This window comes from Carcharodon carcharias, chromosome 25 (genome assembly GCF_017639515.1).
Source record: "Carcharodon carcharias isolate sCarCar2 chromosome 25, sCarCar2.pri, whole genome shotgun sequence".
In the NCBI taxonomy this organism is placed as follows: domain Eukaryota; kingdom Metazoa; phylum Chordata; class Chondrichthyes; order Lamniformes; family Lamnidae; genus Carcharodon; species Carcharodon carcharias.
In genome coordinates, this window is record NC_054491.1 from 47,889,927 (window position 1) to 47,907,501 (window position 17,575).

The 17,575-nt window shown below is 43.4% G+C and overlaps 1 protein-coding gene across 4 annotated transcripts in view; it reads left to right on the forward strand.

Moving 5' to 3' along the window:
* nfrkb (nuclear factor related to kappaB binding protein) overlaps positions 1-17,575 on the forward strand; it is a 106,254-nt gene that overhangs the window by 76,105 nt on the left and 12,574 nt on the right. For 3 of the 4 annotated variants that reach the window (XM_041174201.1, XM_041174203.1, XM_041174204.1), the window contains exons 20-23: positions 5,933-6,141; positions 8,160-8,430; positions 11,825-12,022; positions 12,915-13,634. In XM_041174201.1, coding sequence (XP_041030135.1) covers positions 5,933-6,141; positions 8,160-8,430; positions 11,825-12,022; positions 12,915-13,634 — 1,398 coding nt within the window. The remainder of the gene's footprint in view (positions 1-5,932; positions 6,142-8,159; positions 8,431-11,824; positions 12,023-12,914; positions 13,635-17,575) is intronic. The other variant, XM_041174202.1, reaches the window with a different exon arrangement.

A 17,575-nucleotide genomic window follows, 5' to 3' on the forward strand; every position in this document is an offset into this window, starting at 1 on the left:
GTCATTTAACGAGTTCATGGTTGATCTGATAGTAACTTGAAATCTGCATCCCGCCTACCCCTGACAACCTATCATCCCCTTGCTTACCAAGAATCTATCCACCTCTGCATTAAAAAATTCAAAAACTCTGCTTCCATCGCCTTTCCAGGAAAAGAGTTCCAAAGACTCTCAACCCTCTGAGTGAAAAACTTTTGTCTCATCACCGTTTTAAATGGGCGACCCCTTATTTTTAAACAGTAACCACTAGTTCTAGACTCTCCCGCAAGAGGAAACATCCTCTCCACATCCATCCTGTCAAGACTCCTCAGGATCTTTTATGTTCCAATCAAGTCGCCTCTTACTCTTCTGAACTCCAGCAGATACGAGCCCAGCCTGTCCAACCTTTCCTCATAAGACAGCCTGCCCATTAGTCTGGTAAACCTTCTCAACTGCTTCCAACCTAGTTACATCCTTCCTTAAATAAGATGACCAATACTGTGCACAGTACTCCATTCGTGATCTCACTAATTCTCTGTATAACTGAAGCATAACCTCCCTACTTCTGTATTCAATTCTCCTTGCAATAAATGATAACATTCTATTAGCTTTCTTAATTACTTGCTGTACCGGCACATTAGCCTTTTGTGATTCATGCACCAGGACACCCAGATCCTTCAGCACCTCAGAGCTCTGCAATCTCTCACCAATTAGATAATATGCTTCTCCTTTATTCTTCCTGTCATAATGGACAATTTCACATTTTCCCACATTCTACTCCTGCCAGATCTTTGTCCATTCACTTAACCTATCTATATCTTTTTGTAGCCTCCTTATGTCTTCTTCATAACTTACTTCCCTACCTATCTTTGTGTCAAAAGCAAATTTGGCATCCAGCCCTTCATCCACGTCATTTATATAAGTTGTGAACAGGTGAGATCCCAGCACTGATCACTGTGTTACACCACTCGTTAGCCAGTCAATCTTCTGTCCATGCCAATGTGTTGGCCCCTATACCATGAGCTTTTATTTTCCACAATAACCTTTGATGTGGCACTTTATCAAATGCCTTCTGGAAATCTAAGTAGAGTGCATCCATTGGTTCCCCTTTATCCACAGCACATGTTAATTCCTCAAAGAACTCCAATAAGTTGTATAAACATGATTTCTCTTTCACAAAACCATATTGACTCTGTCTGATTACCTTGAACTTATCCAAGTGTCCTGCTATAATCTTTAATAATAGGTTCTAACACTTTCCCTAAGACAGATGTTAAGCTAACTGGCCCGCTTTCTGTCTCCCTTCCTTTCCCTCCCCTGTCTCCCTGAATAATGGAATTACTTTTGCTTTCTGTCAATCTAATGGGGCCTTCCCCGAATCCAGGGAGTTTCGGAAAATTAAAACCAATGCATTAACTATCTCACTAGCCACTTTTTTTAAGACTCTAGGATGAAGTCCATCAGGACCCGGGCACTTGTCAGTCCGCAGCGCCAACAATTTACCCAGTACCACTTCTCTGGTGATTGTAATTTTCCTGAGTTCCTCCCTTCAGTTTCCTGATTTATAGCTGCTTCTGGGACGTTACTTGTATCCTCTATGGTGAAGACTGATGCAAAATTCTTGTTCAATTCACCTCCCATCTCCTTGTTTTACATTGTCAATTCTCCAGACTCACTTTCTATAGGACCAATGCTCACTTTGTTAACTCATTTCTTTTTTAAGTGTTTATAGAATTTCTTACTATCTGTTTTTTTTTTATTTCTGGTTAGTTTTCTCCTGTACTCTAATTTTTCCCCTCCTTATTAGTCTTTTAATCTTCTTTGGTGTTCGTTATATTCTGTCCAATCTTCTGGCATTCCACCTATCTGCACAATTATATACTTTTTCTTTAAGTTTGGTACTATCTTTAACCCTTCTAGTTAACCATGGATAGTGTGTCCATCCCTTGGACTTTTTCTTACTTGTTGGAATGTATCTAGTCTGTATATCCTGAAATATCCGCTAAATGTTTGCCACTGCATCCCTATTGACCTAGCCCTTAACATAATTTGCCAATTCACTTTTGCCAGCTCTGTTTTCATGTCCTCATAATAGTCCTTATTTAAGTTTTATAACATTGTCTCGGACTCCTCTTCTTTCCCTCAAACTGAATGTAAAATTCAATCATATTGGTTGCTGCTACCTAGGGGCGCTTTCTGTATGAGGTCATTATGAGGTACTTATTTATTTCTATGCACTCCCTCAATTCATCTTTTGTTAATTAATCCCATCTCATTGCACAATACAAGGTGTAGTTTAGCCTGCTCTCTGATTGGCTGCAGAATGTGCTGTTCTAAGAAACTATCCTGGAAATATTCTATGAACTCCTCATCTCAGCTACCTTTGCCCACCTGACTTTTCCAGTCAATATGTAGATTAAAATTTCCCATGATTTTTGCCATGCCTTTCTGAAGAGCTCCCGTTATTTCTTCCTTTATGCTCCATCCTATCATGTAGTTACGATTAGGAGCCTGTACACAAATCCTTTACCAGTTCTCATCTCTATCCAAATGGTTTCCACATCCTGATTTTCTGCACTTAGGTCATCCCTCTTTATTGTGCTAATATAATCATTAGCTACCAGAGCCATCCCTCCACCTTTTCCTCGCTTCCTGATGGTCTTAAATGTCCTATGCCCATCAATATTCAGGTCCCAATCCATGTCCTCATGCAGCCATGTCTCTGTTCTGACTATCACATCGTACTTATTTATTTCTATGTGCGCTCTCAGTTCACCTCTTGTTTCAAATGCTTCATGCATTCAAATACAGTGCCTTTAGTTTTTATCCTTTTTTTCTTTTTAATAATATTTTGCCTTGTCTCTACTCTTTGATTTACCACATCTTCCCAAATTTGTACCGTTGCCTCCACTACTTAGTCTAAAACCCTCTCTACTTCCCTGGTTATGCGGCTCACAAGAACACCAGTCCCAGCATGCTTCAGGTGTAGACCATCCCAATGTACAGTTCCCACTTTCCTCAGTACTGGTGCCAGTGTGCAACAAACTAGAACCCACTTCTCCCACACTAGGCTTTGATTAGTCCTGTGCCAATTTTCATGTGGCTCAGATAATAGTCCAGAGATTATGACTTTGAGGTTCTGCTTCATAATTTGGTGCCTTGCTCCTCATATTGACAATGCAGAACCTCCTCCTTTGTCCTGCCTATGTCGTTGGTGCCAACATGGACCACAACAACTGGGTCCTCCCCCTCCACTGCAAACCCAGCCCCGAGCAGATGTCCTGAACCCAGGCACTGGGCAGGCAACACAGCTGTCTGGACTCACACTGTTTGCTGCAGAGAACAGTGTCAATCCCTCTGACGATATTGTCCCCTACTACCACTACATTCCTTATTACTCCCCCTACTTGAATGTCTTCCTGTGCCACGGTGCCATTGTCAATTTGCTTATCCACCCTGCAGCCCCCACTCTCACCCAAACAAGCTGAAAAAGCCTCAAACCTGTTGGACAATTGCAAGGACCGAGGCTCCTGCACTCTGGGTCCTCTTAACTGCCTCACTTGCAGTCACACCCTCCTGTCCCTGACCACTGACCAAATCAGAAGACCCTATCCTAAGGGGTGTGACCGCTTCCTGGAATAAAGTATTGAGGTAACTTACCCCCTCCCTGATGTGCCGCAGCATCTGCAGCTCGGCCTCCAGCTCAGTAACTCGGAGCCAAAGTTCGTGCAGCTGTCCTGGATCACACGTATCCAGAAGCTCTCACATTCTACATTCGTAGCACACCACCTGCCCTGCCATCTCCAATATGTGTTAATTAATTAATAATTGCTAATTAATTAATAAAGTCTACACCTCCCCGTAGGTTTTGCCACTGCCAGTAAACTTTACAATTCTGATAAAACAATAGAGTACTTAGAATATTGATAAAAATACATAGTACCAGTTACTGAATTGCCTGCTCCTTCTGCTACATCAAAGTGGAAATCAAATAGTGGAGGCTGAAAAAGGGTAGAAGGAGAAAAGCATCACCTCCCTGGCCTTCATTGAACTCCCACTCAACATACTTTGCTACTTGGAGTAAACCTAACCTAAAGCACCTCTATCTCCCTGTGCACCAAATTCCCAGATATTCTCATGCAGCCTCTGTCCAACTCAGGCTGAAGTATCGCCTCACTGACTGTGCACCTCTTACTCAGTTAAACATACTCTGAGTCTAATGGGATGTTAGACTTTCTCTCAAGGAGCTGAATGCAAGGCAAGTAGGTTATGCTTTGGGAGAATGACACTCCTTTCTGGGCACTGCATGTCAGCAAGGATATATTACCTTTTGGAGAGAGTGTAGCTAAGATTCGCCAGAATGATACTGTAGCCTAGAAGGTTAAATTCTCAGGACAGGTTGCTTAGGCTTAGCTTTTATTCCTTTGAGTATAAAAGACTAAGAGTGACCTAATTGAGTTGTTTAACATGTGATAAGGATCCAAAAGGGTGGATAGAGATAATTTCCTGTGCTGGTGAAATCCAGAACAATAATCTTAAAATCAGAAGGTCTTTCAGGAGTAAAATCAGGGAGATCTTTTTCACTAAAAGGGTCATAAAAATCTGGAACTCTGTTCCCAAATAGATGTAGATGCAGAGGTCAGTTAGCGCTTTCAAGACCAAGGTCCATGGATCTTTGTTTGATCAGGATATCAAGAACTAGGGAGCACCGAGGAAATGGAGTTAATATATAGAGTGGCCATGGTCTAATTCAATGCAGGAACTGATTCAAGGGGCTGAATGGCCTTTGTCTGTTTCTGTGTTCACAGGTAACCGTGCATCACAGGCACTCCTGGTGCACCACGGCGCTGGGCCTTGGATATTACAGAACTCTCATTACAGCTTAGACCCTGAGTTTGGGCAACAACACTATAAACAAAAGGAGAAGGGGGTCTCATGGGCTCGGGTCAATATTATCCCAAGGTTTGATCAAGGACTTTGTAATTAGAAATAGATACTTGCACTGTCTACTAGTGTGAGCTTGATCTGAAAATGGCATTATTTACAGGAAGAGATTGTAGTCCTGGAACTAGTTCACACCCTGTAATTAAAAACATTTCAATCTGTATTGATAAAGATTAAACACTTAGAAGACTAGAGCCATTAAGCTGCAAGAACTATTCCTGTACCCTAATCCTCTCCCTGTTCAGCTGATATAGTGCTCAGACTCAGCTTTTCTGGGAACACAGGAATTGCTACACGAGAAGTCTAAGCTCCATCCAATGTGCCTTCATCTTAGGCGATGATAATGGAGTTATTGACTAATAGAAATCAATCTATCAATCAGTCTACAACAGACCAAGACATGACGCAACAATCATAGGTCCAAAGTTTTCTGTTCCTCACATCTGCTGTGCTCACCTTGTCATTTCTCAAGTCTATCCTAAAATGTTATTTTCTGCAAGAAATCGGTCTAACTTAAAAGAATCAACATGTTATATTTCCAGAATCTCCCTAGGGAATCTGTTAAACAGATTAACCACTTGCTAAGTAATAATGTCAAATAATCATAAAACCCTGAAGGAGGCCATTCAGTCCATAGTGCCTGGACTTGTTCTTGCCCAACCAGTAAAAGCTTCATTTTCACTCAGTATCTTTTACCTCCTGATATTGCCCATTTTCTTTGCCCCTTAGTTTTGAATCCCCCAGTAATTGTATCCCAATTGGAACAGTATAATTTTTGTTTACAAAACAGCTTAGTACAAAGATATCAGTTTTAAAGCTGCTTTGAGCAAGATCCTGTCTGTCAACGAGTCTGAATAAATCAGTGAAGTTGGATGGTAATTGAGTAGCCAGAAGGTCTCCAGCAGACAAAAGAACTATCCATTAGCATGGGGAATGATAGATAACCAACTACACCTTATCTTCCTTTCCATGTACTGGGAATGGATTTTAATGTCATATTTGTTTTCTCTAGAAGTCCTCTGGTAAGGAGAGTGCAACAAAGCTCCCTCTTTCTGAGCAGTCTCTGGGATCCCAGGTGTTGGCTGATTCCAGCTTGCCTGTAACACCTGTAACTCCAGTAACTCCCACATTACCAGTTACACCCACATCATCACCGGTATCGACTGATGGCAACAAAGTTCAAACAACTAGTGCACCAGAACTGGTCAAATCAGGTCAAAGGTCAGTTATTCCTGGTACTCTCTAGTTTCACACAAGACTGTTCTATCCTGCAGGAAGCATCTATATGAGTTACAGGACGAAGCTGCTTTGTATTTTTTCATTTATTCGTGCATGAGACATCGGATATACTTGACCTCTTGAAAGATTCTTTGATCACATCATTTAATCTCAGATTTTTAAAAAAAATCATTCACAGGATGTGGGCGTCGTTGGCTAGGCCAGCATTTATTGCCCATCCCTAATTGCCCTTGAGAAGGTGGTGGTGAGCTGCCTTCTTGAACTGCTGCAGTCCATGTGGTGTAGACACACCACAGTGCTGTAAGAGAGGGAGTTCCAGGATTTTAACCCAGCAACAGCTCTTTCATTGTTGTCATTTCACAGGAGGATGCATTGCTGAAGTCACTAGAATGAATACAGCACAATACCCACGCCCCAGCCACCTGTGAAGGATAAATGAAAAGATTAGATCAAACCTGAAACTAGAGAAGGAAGCATTTAGCATTATTTGATCAAATAACAAAAATGAAAGGCAAGATTCCTGAGGAATATTGTTCACTGTCGCTGGGTCAAAATCTTGGAACTCTCTCCCTAGTAGCACTATGGGTGTACCTACACCACATGGACTGCAGCAGTTCAAGAAGGCAGCTCATTACGATCTCCTCAAGGGCAATAAATGCTGACCTAGTCAGCAAAGCCCACATTCCATGAATGAATGAAAAAATATAGGGAGCACAAAAATAAATGACCAACAAATCCCCCATCATCAACATCTGGGGTTCGCCATTGGTCAGAAATTTAACTGGACCAGCTACATTAATGTTGCGGCTACAAGAACAGGCCAGAGACTGGGAATTTTGTGCGAGTAACTCACCTCCTCACTCCCCAAAGCCTGTACACTTAAAGCATAAGTCAGGAGTGTGATGGAATACTCTCCACTTGCCTGGGTGAGTGCGGCTCCAACAACACTCAAGAAGCACGATGCTATCCAGCACAAAGCCATTCGGTCCATTGGCACTCCACCCATCCTCATTCGCTCCTTCCACTGCCGATGCACAGTGTAAGTTGTGTGTATCATCTGCAAGATGCACTTCTGCAACTCGCCAAGGCTCCTTCTACAGCATTTTCTAAACCTGCGACCTCTACACCTCAAAGGTCAAGGGCAGCAGATACACGGGAGCACCACCACCTGCAAGTTCCCCTCCAAGCCTTACGTCATCCTGACTTGCAACTATATCACTGTTCCTTCACTGTTTTTGGATCAAATTCAAAGAACTTACTTCCTAAAAACATTGGGTGCAGTTAAGAAGGTGGCTCACCATCAGCGACAGCTGAGCAACCCAGAAGTCCCTGTGCACGCCACACTCAAATCAGCCTCTTTAGGTTACTACGTGCATAGCCACGTAAAAAATTAAAGAGGCCTTGTACTTGAAATAAATCACCCGTGTACTCAAAAGAGACATTGAGGGAATGTTGCTCACCACCACCTTCTGAAGGGCAGTTAGGATGGGAAATAAATGCTGACCTTGCCAGTGACGCCCCTCATCCCATTAGCTGTGGGTCTGTTGAAACTCCCAGTGCAGTACTTGAGGGGGTGCTGACTTTTGTACCAAAGCCCAGTCTGTCCTCTCAGAGGGTGTTAAGATTCAAAGGCACTACTCAAAGAAGAGCAAGAGAGTAATTCTCAGTATCCTAGCTGTTATTTATCCCTCAATCAACATCACTGAAATATATGATCTTATATGATCTGATCAGTTTCACATTGATATGAGCAAATTTGTGACTGCATTTTCGACATTACAGCAACGACTACAGTTCAAAATACACCATTGGCTGTAAAGTGCTTTGAGACATCTTGAGGTTGTGAGAAGTGCTATAAAAATGCAAGTCTTTTTCAGTTGTAGGGTGAATACTGAAAGAATGGGTCAGAGAGGTTTGAGATGTTTGGACTGCCTCAAGCCGAGTTTGTGAGAAACGAAGGTTCACAACTGTTTCATCTGAAGGGCTTTTTCTATTTGCAGCGTTTTGTTGGTGTCCTCACCGACAATGCCTCAGCTTGGAAACCTTCTATCTGGAACACAGCCAGGACAGTATACTGGATCACAGACTCAGGCACGGGTCCTGTCTCAGTCTGTAGCAGCTCCTCTACCTCAGGTCCGGGTAGTCTCTGCTCAGCAAGGCTTGGCTTCCAGTTCACACCAAGCCTCTGTAGTACAACAAGTTCAACAACATCAGCATCAGATCCGGCTGCCGACAGTCACTGCGGCTGCTCACACTAAAGTACTGCCTCAGGTAAGGAACAACTGCACAGCTGGCTGTACACTGTGATTTATGGACATGTTGACTTGGAGAATACAAGCATTCTGAAATGAAATTCCTTTCACCTACTTTGAGATTGTTGACATTGCATTGTGTGCATTTGGAATGTGGAGGAGCTATTTTTATAGAATTAGAAATTACAGCACAGATGAGGGTCCATTCGGCCTGTCATAACTGCACCAGTGCTCACTGCCCAGCTGTAGCTTTCACCCCATTTCCCTGCCTTCCCCATTTTTTATTTAATACTTTTCAAATACTTACCCAATTCCATTTGCAAAGATGTTCTATCCTCTGTCCCAATAGGATTCTTGCTGTTTTGGATGTACTACTTCTGATTTGTGTCCTTCCCAAAATTTAATATTTCCCATTTCTCCACTTTAACCTCTATCTTCGACCTCTCTGCTCACTCTACAAAACTATTTGTGCCCTCCTGCAACTTTCTGCAATCTCCTCCCAGCTTGCCATGTTGTTTAATCTGGTATCAGCAGCAAACTGCAATATCATTTGGCTTGTGTCTGTGTCCAAGATCTTTATATAATTGAAAGATGAAAGGATGTCAGGTGGTGCCTAGGCACACATGAATATAGGAAGTATGAAGGATAAGTTCGCAGATGACATGAAAATTAGTGGTGTGGTAAATAGCGAGGAGGAAAACCTTAGACTACAGGGTGATATAGAAGGGCTGGTAAGATGGGCCGAGCAGTGGCAAATGGAATTTAATCCTGAAAAGTGTGAGGTGATGCATTTTGGGAGGACTAACAAGGCTGGAAGTGCACTACAAATGACAAAGGATATGATTGTACTGGAGGAGGGTGCAGGGAAGATCCACAAGGATGTTGCCTGGGCTGGAGAATTTCAGCTATGAAGAGAGACCGGGGTTGTTTTTCTTAGAGCAGTGAAGTCAGAGGGTGACCTGATTGAGGTGTACAAAATTATGAAGGGCATAGAAAGGGTAGATAGGGAGAAACTTTTCTCCTTAGTGGAGGGGTCACTAACCAGAGGGCAAAGATTTAAGGTAAGAGGCAGGAGATGTAGAGAGGATTTGAGGAAAAGTTTTTTCACCCAGAGGGTGGGGAAATATCTGAAATTTACTGCCTGAAAGGGTAGTACAGGCGGGAACCCTCACAACATTTAAGAAATATTTAGATGAACACTTGAAATGCCATCACATACAGGGCTATGGGCCAAATGCTGGAAAATGGGATTAGAGTAGATAGGGGCTTGATGACCGGTGCAGAAATGAAGGGCTGAAGGGCCCCCTTCCATGCTGTAAAACTCTATGATTTCTATCCACACTCTGCCATCTCAAAGAACATCCATTTGCCTCCACTCTCCTGCCTTTTGTTACCTCTTCAAGAGGCTATATTCTTGCTAGTACCTTGTACTCCGATTTCTGTAACAGGTTGGAATGTATATTGAGAAAGGCACAGGAAGCCCTCTCTGAATCTCCAGGTCCAGATGATTTGTGTCCCAGACTGCTGAGGGAGGCAAGGGAGGTGATCGCAGGGGCTCTGACCCGAATTATTACTTCCCTCTGGCCACGGGGGAGGTGCCAGAGGACTGGAGAACAACTAATGTGGTTCTGCTATTTAAGAAGGGTTGTAAAGATAAGCCAGGGAACTACAGGCCAGTGAGTCTCACATCAGTGGTAGGGAAACTATTGGAGAAAGTTCTGAAGGAGAGTATCTATCTCCACTTGGAGAGGCAAGGTTTGATCAGGGATAGTCAGCATGGCTTTGTCAGAGGGAGGTCATGCCTAACAAAATTGATTGAATTTTTTGAGGAGGTGACTAGGTGTGTAGATGAGGGTAGTGTAGTTGATGTAGTTTATATGGATTTCAGCAAAGCCTTTCACAAGGTCTCACATGGGAGACTTATAAAGAAGGCAAAGGCACATGGGATACAGGGTAATTTGATAAGGTGGATTCAAACTTGGCTTAGTGTAGGAGGCAGAGGGTGATGACAGAAGGATGCTTTAGTGACTGGAAGCCAGTGTCCAGTGGCAGACCAAAGGGACCTGTGCTGGGTCCCCTATTATTTGTCATTCATATAAATGACATAGATGACTATGTGGGGGATAGAATTAGTAAGTTTGCCGATGACACAAAGATTGGCCGGCTGGTTAACAGTGAGTTTGAGTGTCTTGGGCTACAGGAAGATATAGACGGGATGGTCAAATGGGCAGATAAGCAGCAGATGGAATTTAACCCTGAAAAGTGTGAGGTGATACACTTTGGAAGGAGTAATTTGACAAGGAATTATTCAATGAACAACATGGCACTAGGAAGTTCTGAGGAACAAATGGACCTTGGCGTGTGTGTCCATAGATCTCTGAAGGCGGAGGGGCATGTTAGTGGGGTGGTGAAAAAGGCATATGGGACACTTGCCTTTATCAATCGAGGCATAGATTACAAAAGTAGGGAGGTCATGTTGGAGTTGTATAGAACCTTGGTGAGGCCACAGCTGGAGTATTGTGTGCAGTTCTGGTCGCCACATTATAGGAAGGATGTGATTGCACTGGAGGGGGTGCAGAGGAGATTCACCAGGATGTTGCCTGGGATGAAACATTTAAGTTATGAAGAGAGGTTGGATAGACTTGGGTTGTTTTCGTTGGAGCAGAGAAGACTGAGGGGCAACCTGATTGAGGTGTACAAGATTATGAGGGGGATGGACAGGGTGGATAGGGAGCAGCTGTTACCCTTAGTTGAGGGGTCAGTCACAAGGGGGCATAAGTTCAAGGTGAGGGGCAGGAGGTTTAGGGGGGATATGAGGAAAAACTTTTTTACCCAGAGAGTGGTGAGGGTCTGGAATGCGCTGCCTGGGAGGGTGGTGGAGGCGGGTTGCCTCACATCCTTTAAAAAGCACCTGGATAAGCACTTGGCACGTCATAACATTCAAGGCTATGGGCCAATTGCTGGTAAATGGGATTAGGTAGGTAGGTCAGGTGTTTTTCACGTGTCGGTGCAGTCTCGATGGGCCGAAGGGCCTCTTCTGCAGTCTGATTCTGTGAATATATTTTGCACTATCTAAGGATATATTGAACTGCCAGTACACAGGGCTGGAATTCCAGTCCATTTCTGGTTGAACCTCTGAATGAAGTGATTCCTGGACAGTGCTTTGATTTGATTTCTAAAATATAACAATGTCTTTGGGGAGGATATACTAGTGGAATAGGAACAGCTACAGAATTAGTATCTAATACTGATCTTATTCACTACACTGGAGTGAATGGGCTGCTTCAGATTGGAATTGTGTTGGAGGTGTGCATGTATCTTGAGTTGGACACAATTAAAATGTTCGTCGAGCTGACAATTTCACAAATGGGGAGAGATGGGTTTTCTGATTCTGTACTAACTTTTTCTTGCAGTCTATTCTGACAGTGCCAGTGAAGGCTCAGTCTGGTGTCAGTACTGTCCACATCCAGCAGAGCTCTGCAAAAGCAAATCTGACAATGGCTGGAATCAGTGCTGCTTCAAAAACAGTGTCCAGTACACTGAACGGAACCACATCCAGCTCTGCTAGCACCATCATACAGAGTGTAGCTGGACAAAGCATCATGAGACAGGTGGGCACAGCGAGAACAAACCTTTGCTTGTATTGGTGGTGGGGGAGAGGGGGGGGGTAAGGGCAGGGGTTATTTTATGGTGACATTGCTGCCCTTTGAGTTTTCCTTTCTTACTGTGTGCTGCCATATGAGTGAAGCCAATGCTGTAACTTATTTAGCTCGACGGAGCTTTCAACCCTCCCTCCTCTGATATCTTCTTTAACCACCTTCAGTTCTTTACCCCCATCAGCAGCATCAGTCACTATTGCAGAGTTTAAATCTGATCCATCAGAGGATAAAAGTCATAATACAGAGACACCTTCACACTAGGATGTTGCGAGATTTGAATCTGCTACCGAGGATTATGCCCAAGTTTCATCATCTGCAGAAGTCATAGAGGAAGGGAAGATGTTTTATTGGAGAGCTCATTGACTTTAAGCCTCCTGATTTTACAGTTAAATAAATTCCACTTTTGTTCAAACAGCACCTCATCACCCTAAGCCTGATATACTAATTCCGTTGTCCTTGGGACACAGCAGAGGCTCAGAACAGTCACTCATCACCGCTCCAGCAGCAATTCTAATTACCTGGCTGAAGCACTCGAGCTACCCATTCCAGCCTGTCACATGATTGCAGTTCCTCCTCTTGTTTTGGTGTCTGATCCTGACCTTGTGCAGTTTTCAATCGTCAGTGAATTGCTGCTGATGCATTGTGAGAGGTGTATGTTGGTGTTTTATAAAATAACAGAATCATTTGCTGTGAAACAGACTTTTGATAAGCAGTCCTCATTTTTCTAGGCCTTCAGCAGGATTAAGACCCCTGTTTTTAGGTCTGACCTTTAAACTCTGGTTGTTAAAGCTGAGAATTGTCAATAAATGCTTGCAGTAATTGATTGAAGAATATTTTTGTCTAGGTTGCTATTGCAGGCCAGCTTGGGATGAAGACACAGTCTAGTACTGGGATCCCACTCACAGCAACAAACATCCAGATCCAGGGCAAAGATGTTCTGCGGCTGGCACCATCCTCAATCACCACTGACTCCAAGGGCCAGACGGTGCTTCGCATTACACAGGACATGATGGCCACACTGACCAAAGCACCAGTCACCACTGTGAAACTCACCCCAGACATGCTTGGAGGTAAAGGCATTTCAGCCACTCTACATGTCACTCCAGCCATGCCACCAACAGATTCCATGGTGAAGGCATCCACCAGCACCACCTCCTCCACCACCTCCACAGTGGTCAAGGTGACACCAGACTTAAAAGTAACAGAGGCAAGCAGCACAGCCATCCGGCTAATGCCAGCACTGGCTGTAACAGTAGCTGACCAGAAGGGTAAGGCCAGCGCTTCTCTCTCGTCAACAGACACCAAGCCGGCAGCTACCATTCGAATAATGCCTGGACTTGGGGTCATTCCCAAATCAGGACAGGCCATTGCTGTGGCAACTTCCAGCAAACTGTTCACAGCTGCTGGTACAATGACATCAGCTGCAGTAACTCTGGCAACAGCAGGATCAAAGGCAATTACCAAAGTAACACCAACTGCTGGACTGCCAATCTCTATAGGAACAGGTACAACTACAGTGAGACAGGTTCCTGTTAGTGCAACTATGGTGTCCACAACACAGGCGGTAAGTTCAAACTTTTCCCTGTTCATTCTTGGCAATTACATTCTTGTCTGGGTACTGCCCATGCTGTTATGCCCCAGCAATTGGTAAAGCTGAGTTATTTAAAAACCCCAGAGGGAAACTTTAAACAACTGTTATAAACTATATTTTTAAATGGTATGTTTGAGATGCAACCCTAAATTCAGGACACAGATCACCAGTTCTCAAGAGGTTTTTATATTAAATTATACAAAACATTTTATTAAGTTACAATACATCAACCACATATGTATGGCTACAAATTACTACTAACATAACTTTTAACAAACTCCAGACTAATCTCCATTAAGGCAACAGCAACCTATAGATTTTTAAGCAGACACTAGGCAAAGCATTTTCATCTTACAAATTCAATACAGTAATATAAGCATATTTCTTGGTCTCTGTTAGCTACATGCCAGATTTCACTCCACTTCTTCAATGCTCTATTTAAAAAAATGCAAGTACACATCCTGAATGGGGAGGTTGATAAGGCAGAGGTCATGGTACATGTTGGTACCAATGACATAGGTAGAAAGAGGGATGAGGTCTTGCATCAAGAATTCAGGGAGTTAGGCAGCAGACTAAAAAGCAAGAACTCTCAGGTTGTAATCTCTGGGTTACTCCCAGTGCCACGTGCTAGCGAGCATAGAAATAGCAGAATAGCACAGCTGAACACTTGGCTTAAGAGTTGGTGCATGAGGGAGGCCTTTAGATTCCTGGATCACTGGAACCGTTTCTGGGGAAGGTGGGACCTGTACAAGCGGGACGGTCTACATCTGAACCAGAGTGGGACTAACATCCTTGCGGGTGGGTTTGCTAGTGCTGTTAGGAGGAGTTTAAACTAATTCGGCAGGGGGAGGGGATACAGAATGTTAGCAGAATAGGGACACATTGTAATATAGTAAAACAATCGAGTCAGAGAAAGTACAGCTTCATTAAGTTTCAAGGGAGTAAGGCAAGGCTGGATGGCCTCTACTTTAATCCAGGAGTATTACAGGTAAAACGGATCAGTTAAGGGTGAGGATTGACACGTGGAATTGTGGTATAGTAGCCATCACTGAGACGTGGTTTAGGGAGGGGCAGGATTGGCAGCTCAACATTCTGGGATATAGAATCTTCAGGTGAGACAGGGGAGGTGGTAAAAGAGGAGGAGGCGTTGCATTATTAGTTAAGGAGTCAGTTACTGCAGTAAGGAGAGATGATATCTTGGAGGGGGCATTGAATGAAGCTTTGTGGGTAGAGCTTAGGAATAAAAAAGGGGCAGCCACATTGTTAGGTGTTTATTATAGACCCCCAGATAGTCAACGGGAAACTGAGGAGCAAATATGTGCACAATTTGTGGAGGTGTGTAAAAACAATAACAATAGTAACAATAGGGTAATTATATTAGGTGATTTCAACTTTCCCAACATTAATTGGGATAGACATAGTGTTCAGGGCTTGGATGGAGTGGATTTCTTGAAATGTGTTCAGGAGAACTTTTTAGGTCAATATGTAGAGGGTCCAACAAGGGACGGTGCATTGCTGGACCTAATTCTGGGGAAAGAAGCCGGACAAGTGGCTGAGGTGGTGGTGGGGGAGCATTTTAGTGATAGCGACCACAACATGGTACAGTTTAAGTTTGTTATGGACAAAGAAATAGACAAGTTGCAAAAAAATGTTTTGGATTGGGGGAGAGTGAATTTTAGTAAAATAAGGCAGGATCTGGCCAAGGTAGACTGGGAACAGTTACTTGTTTAACTACAGAGGAACAGTGGGGGGCGTTTAAAAAGGAAATGAGGAGGGTACAGGCTCAACATGTTCCCTCTAGGATGATAGGAAGGAGTAACAAGCCCAGAGAACCATGGGTGACCAGAGATATTCAGAATACGATGAGAAGGAAAAGAGAGGCTTTTAGCAGGTGCAAGGGCAGCAAATCAGTGGAGACATTAGTGAAGTACAGACAGTGCAGGGTGGAGCTTAAGAAAGCAATTAAGAGAGCAAAGAGGGGATATGAGAAAGCTCTGGTTAGTAAAAGTAGGGAAAAATCCCAAGATATTCTATATCAATGAGAAGAGGATAACCAGGGAAAGAGTAGGGCCCATAAGGGACCAAGGGGGCAATCTATGGGTGGAGCCAGAGGACACCGCTAGAGTTTTGAATAAATATTTCTCATCTGTCTTCACCCAAGAGAATGAGGATGAAGGTATGGAACTAGGGGGAGAGAGACTGCGAGGTTCTTAAGCAAATTGATTTAGGGAGTGACAAGGTGTTGGCAGGCTTAAAAGTGGACAAATCTCCAAGTCCAGATGATTTGTGTCTCACACTGCTGAGGGAGGCAAGGGAGGAGATTGCAGGGGCTCTGACCCAAATTTTTAATTCTTCTCTGGCCACGGGGGAGGTGCCAGAGGTGCTAATGTGGTTCCGCCATTTAAGAAGGGTTGTAGAGATAAACTAGGGAAATACAGGCCAGTAAGTCTCACATTAGTGGTAGGGAAACTGTTGAAGAAAATTCTGAAGGAGAGAATCTATCTCTACTTGGAGAGGTACTCTACCTCTCTTACATCTCAAAACTAGTACACATCAATGCACCCAGACTAGCTGGCTTTAATCCAGTTAAGACACCCACAGCCTAAACCTCAATTTTAAAAGAAAAATATTTTCCAATAGCATTTTATACATTAATAGCTTCATGACACATACCAAGCATTTGGGGAGGCCTAACAGCAGCAATAGTGCAAAAACCATGGCAGCTTCTATTCTCCATGACTTGGATCTTGTATGTGTCCATCCAAGTGCCTTTCACCTATCTCTGCTCTCTGACCTACATTTAGTGTATCAGTCAGGCAATGTCTGAATTTTAAAACCCTTTGCATTATTCTCAAATTGCTCCATAGTTTCATCCCTCTCTATCCTTGTAACTTCCTCTAGTCCATAGGCGTTTGGGATACCTGAACTCATCCAATTTTGACCTCTTGAACATCCTTGACCTTAATAACTTCACCATGGAGAATATGTCTTAGCTGCCTGGACCCTAAGCTGTGGAATTCCTTTCCTAAACTTCTCTACCACTTTCTCCTTAAAACTAACCTCTTTGACTAAGTTTTTGCTTACTTCTCCTACGATATCCACATGTGACTTCGTGTTAAGTTTTGTTTGAAACGCTCCTGTGAAACCTTCAGATGTTTTAATGTGGTAAAGGTGCTGTACAAATGCAAGTTGGGATTGTTGTATGTACCATTGTCATGTCTCTCATGTTTGATCTTGGTTTAACGAAATAAAGTGTTTGAAGTGTCATCAGTAGGGCAGTCCCTCCAACAGTGCAATGCTCACTCTGTACCAGATGTCAGCCTGGATCATGTTTCTTATTTCTGGAGCAGTGTAGAACAGTTATTGCAATTGGTCAGGAGAAAGCTGCTGGATCATGTAACTAAGAAGAAATGAGCGGACCATCCATGATTTTAAATAGTCTTCGGGTGTATCTGGCCTGTCAAAAGGGTGATAATTTTGGGCACCAGCTGCGGAATATTCTGACATTGGATGCATGGGCAGTGGCAGGGGTGGTTGAGTTTGGGGGCATAATGGTTGCGGGGAAAGTTCAAATTTTTGGAGAGACAGTGGTAGAGAGGGCCTCGGGTTTTGTTATACGGTGTATCTAGGGTTTGGGGCACAGTGGCAAAGGATGTCTCTTGTTTGATTGACGTTAGGCACAATAGCAGGAAAGAATGTCATCTTTGAGATACTGGAAAAAAAATGACCAAGTAGTTGTAGGGTTTGGGGCACTGGACACAATTCTTTAGATTTTATTCAAAACAAGTGTTGTGCTCAATAACCCATAGTTTTTGCCTTGTCTCTTGCCCCTTATAAAGATCTTTCATCCATGTTCCAATCCTCTGATAATTCCTCATGATTTCCTCAGGGTAGTGGCCAAAGTGTGACCTTCT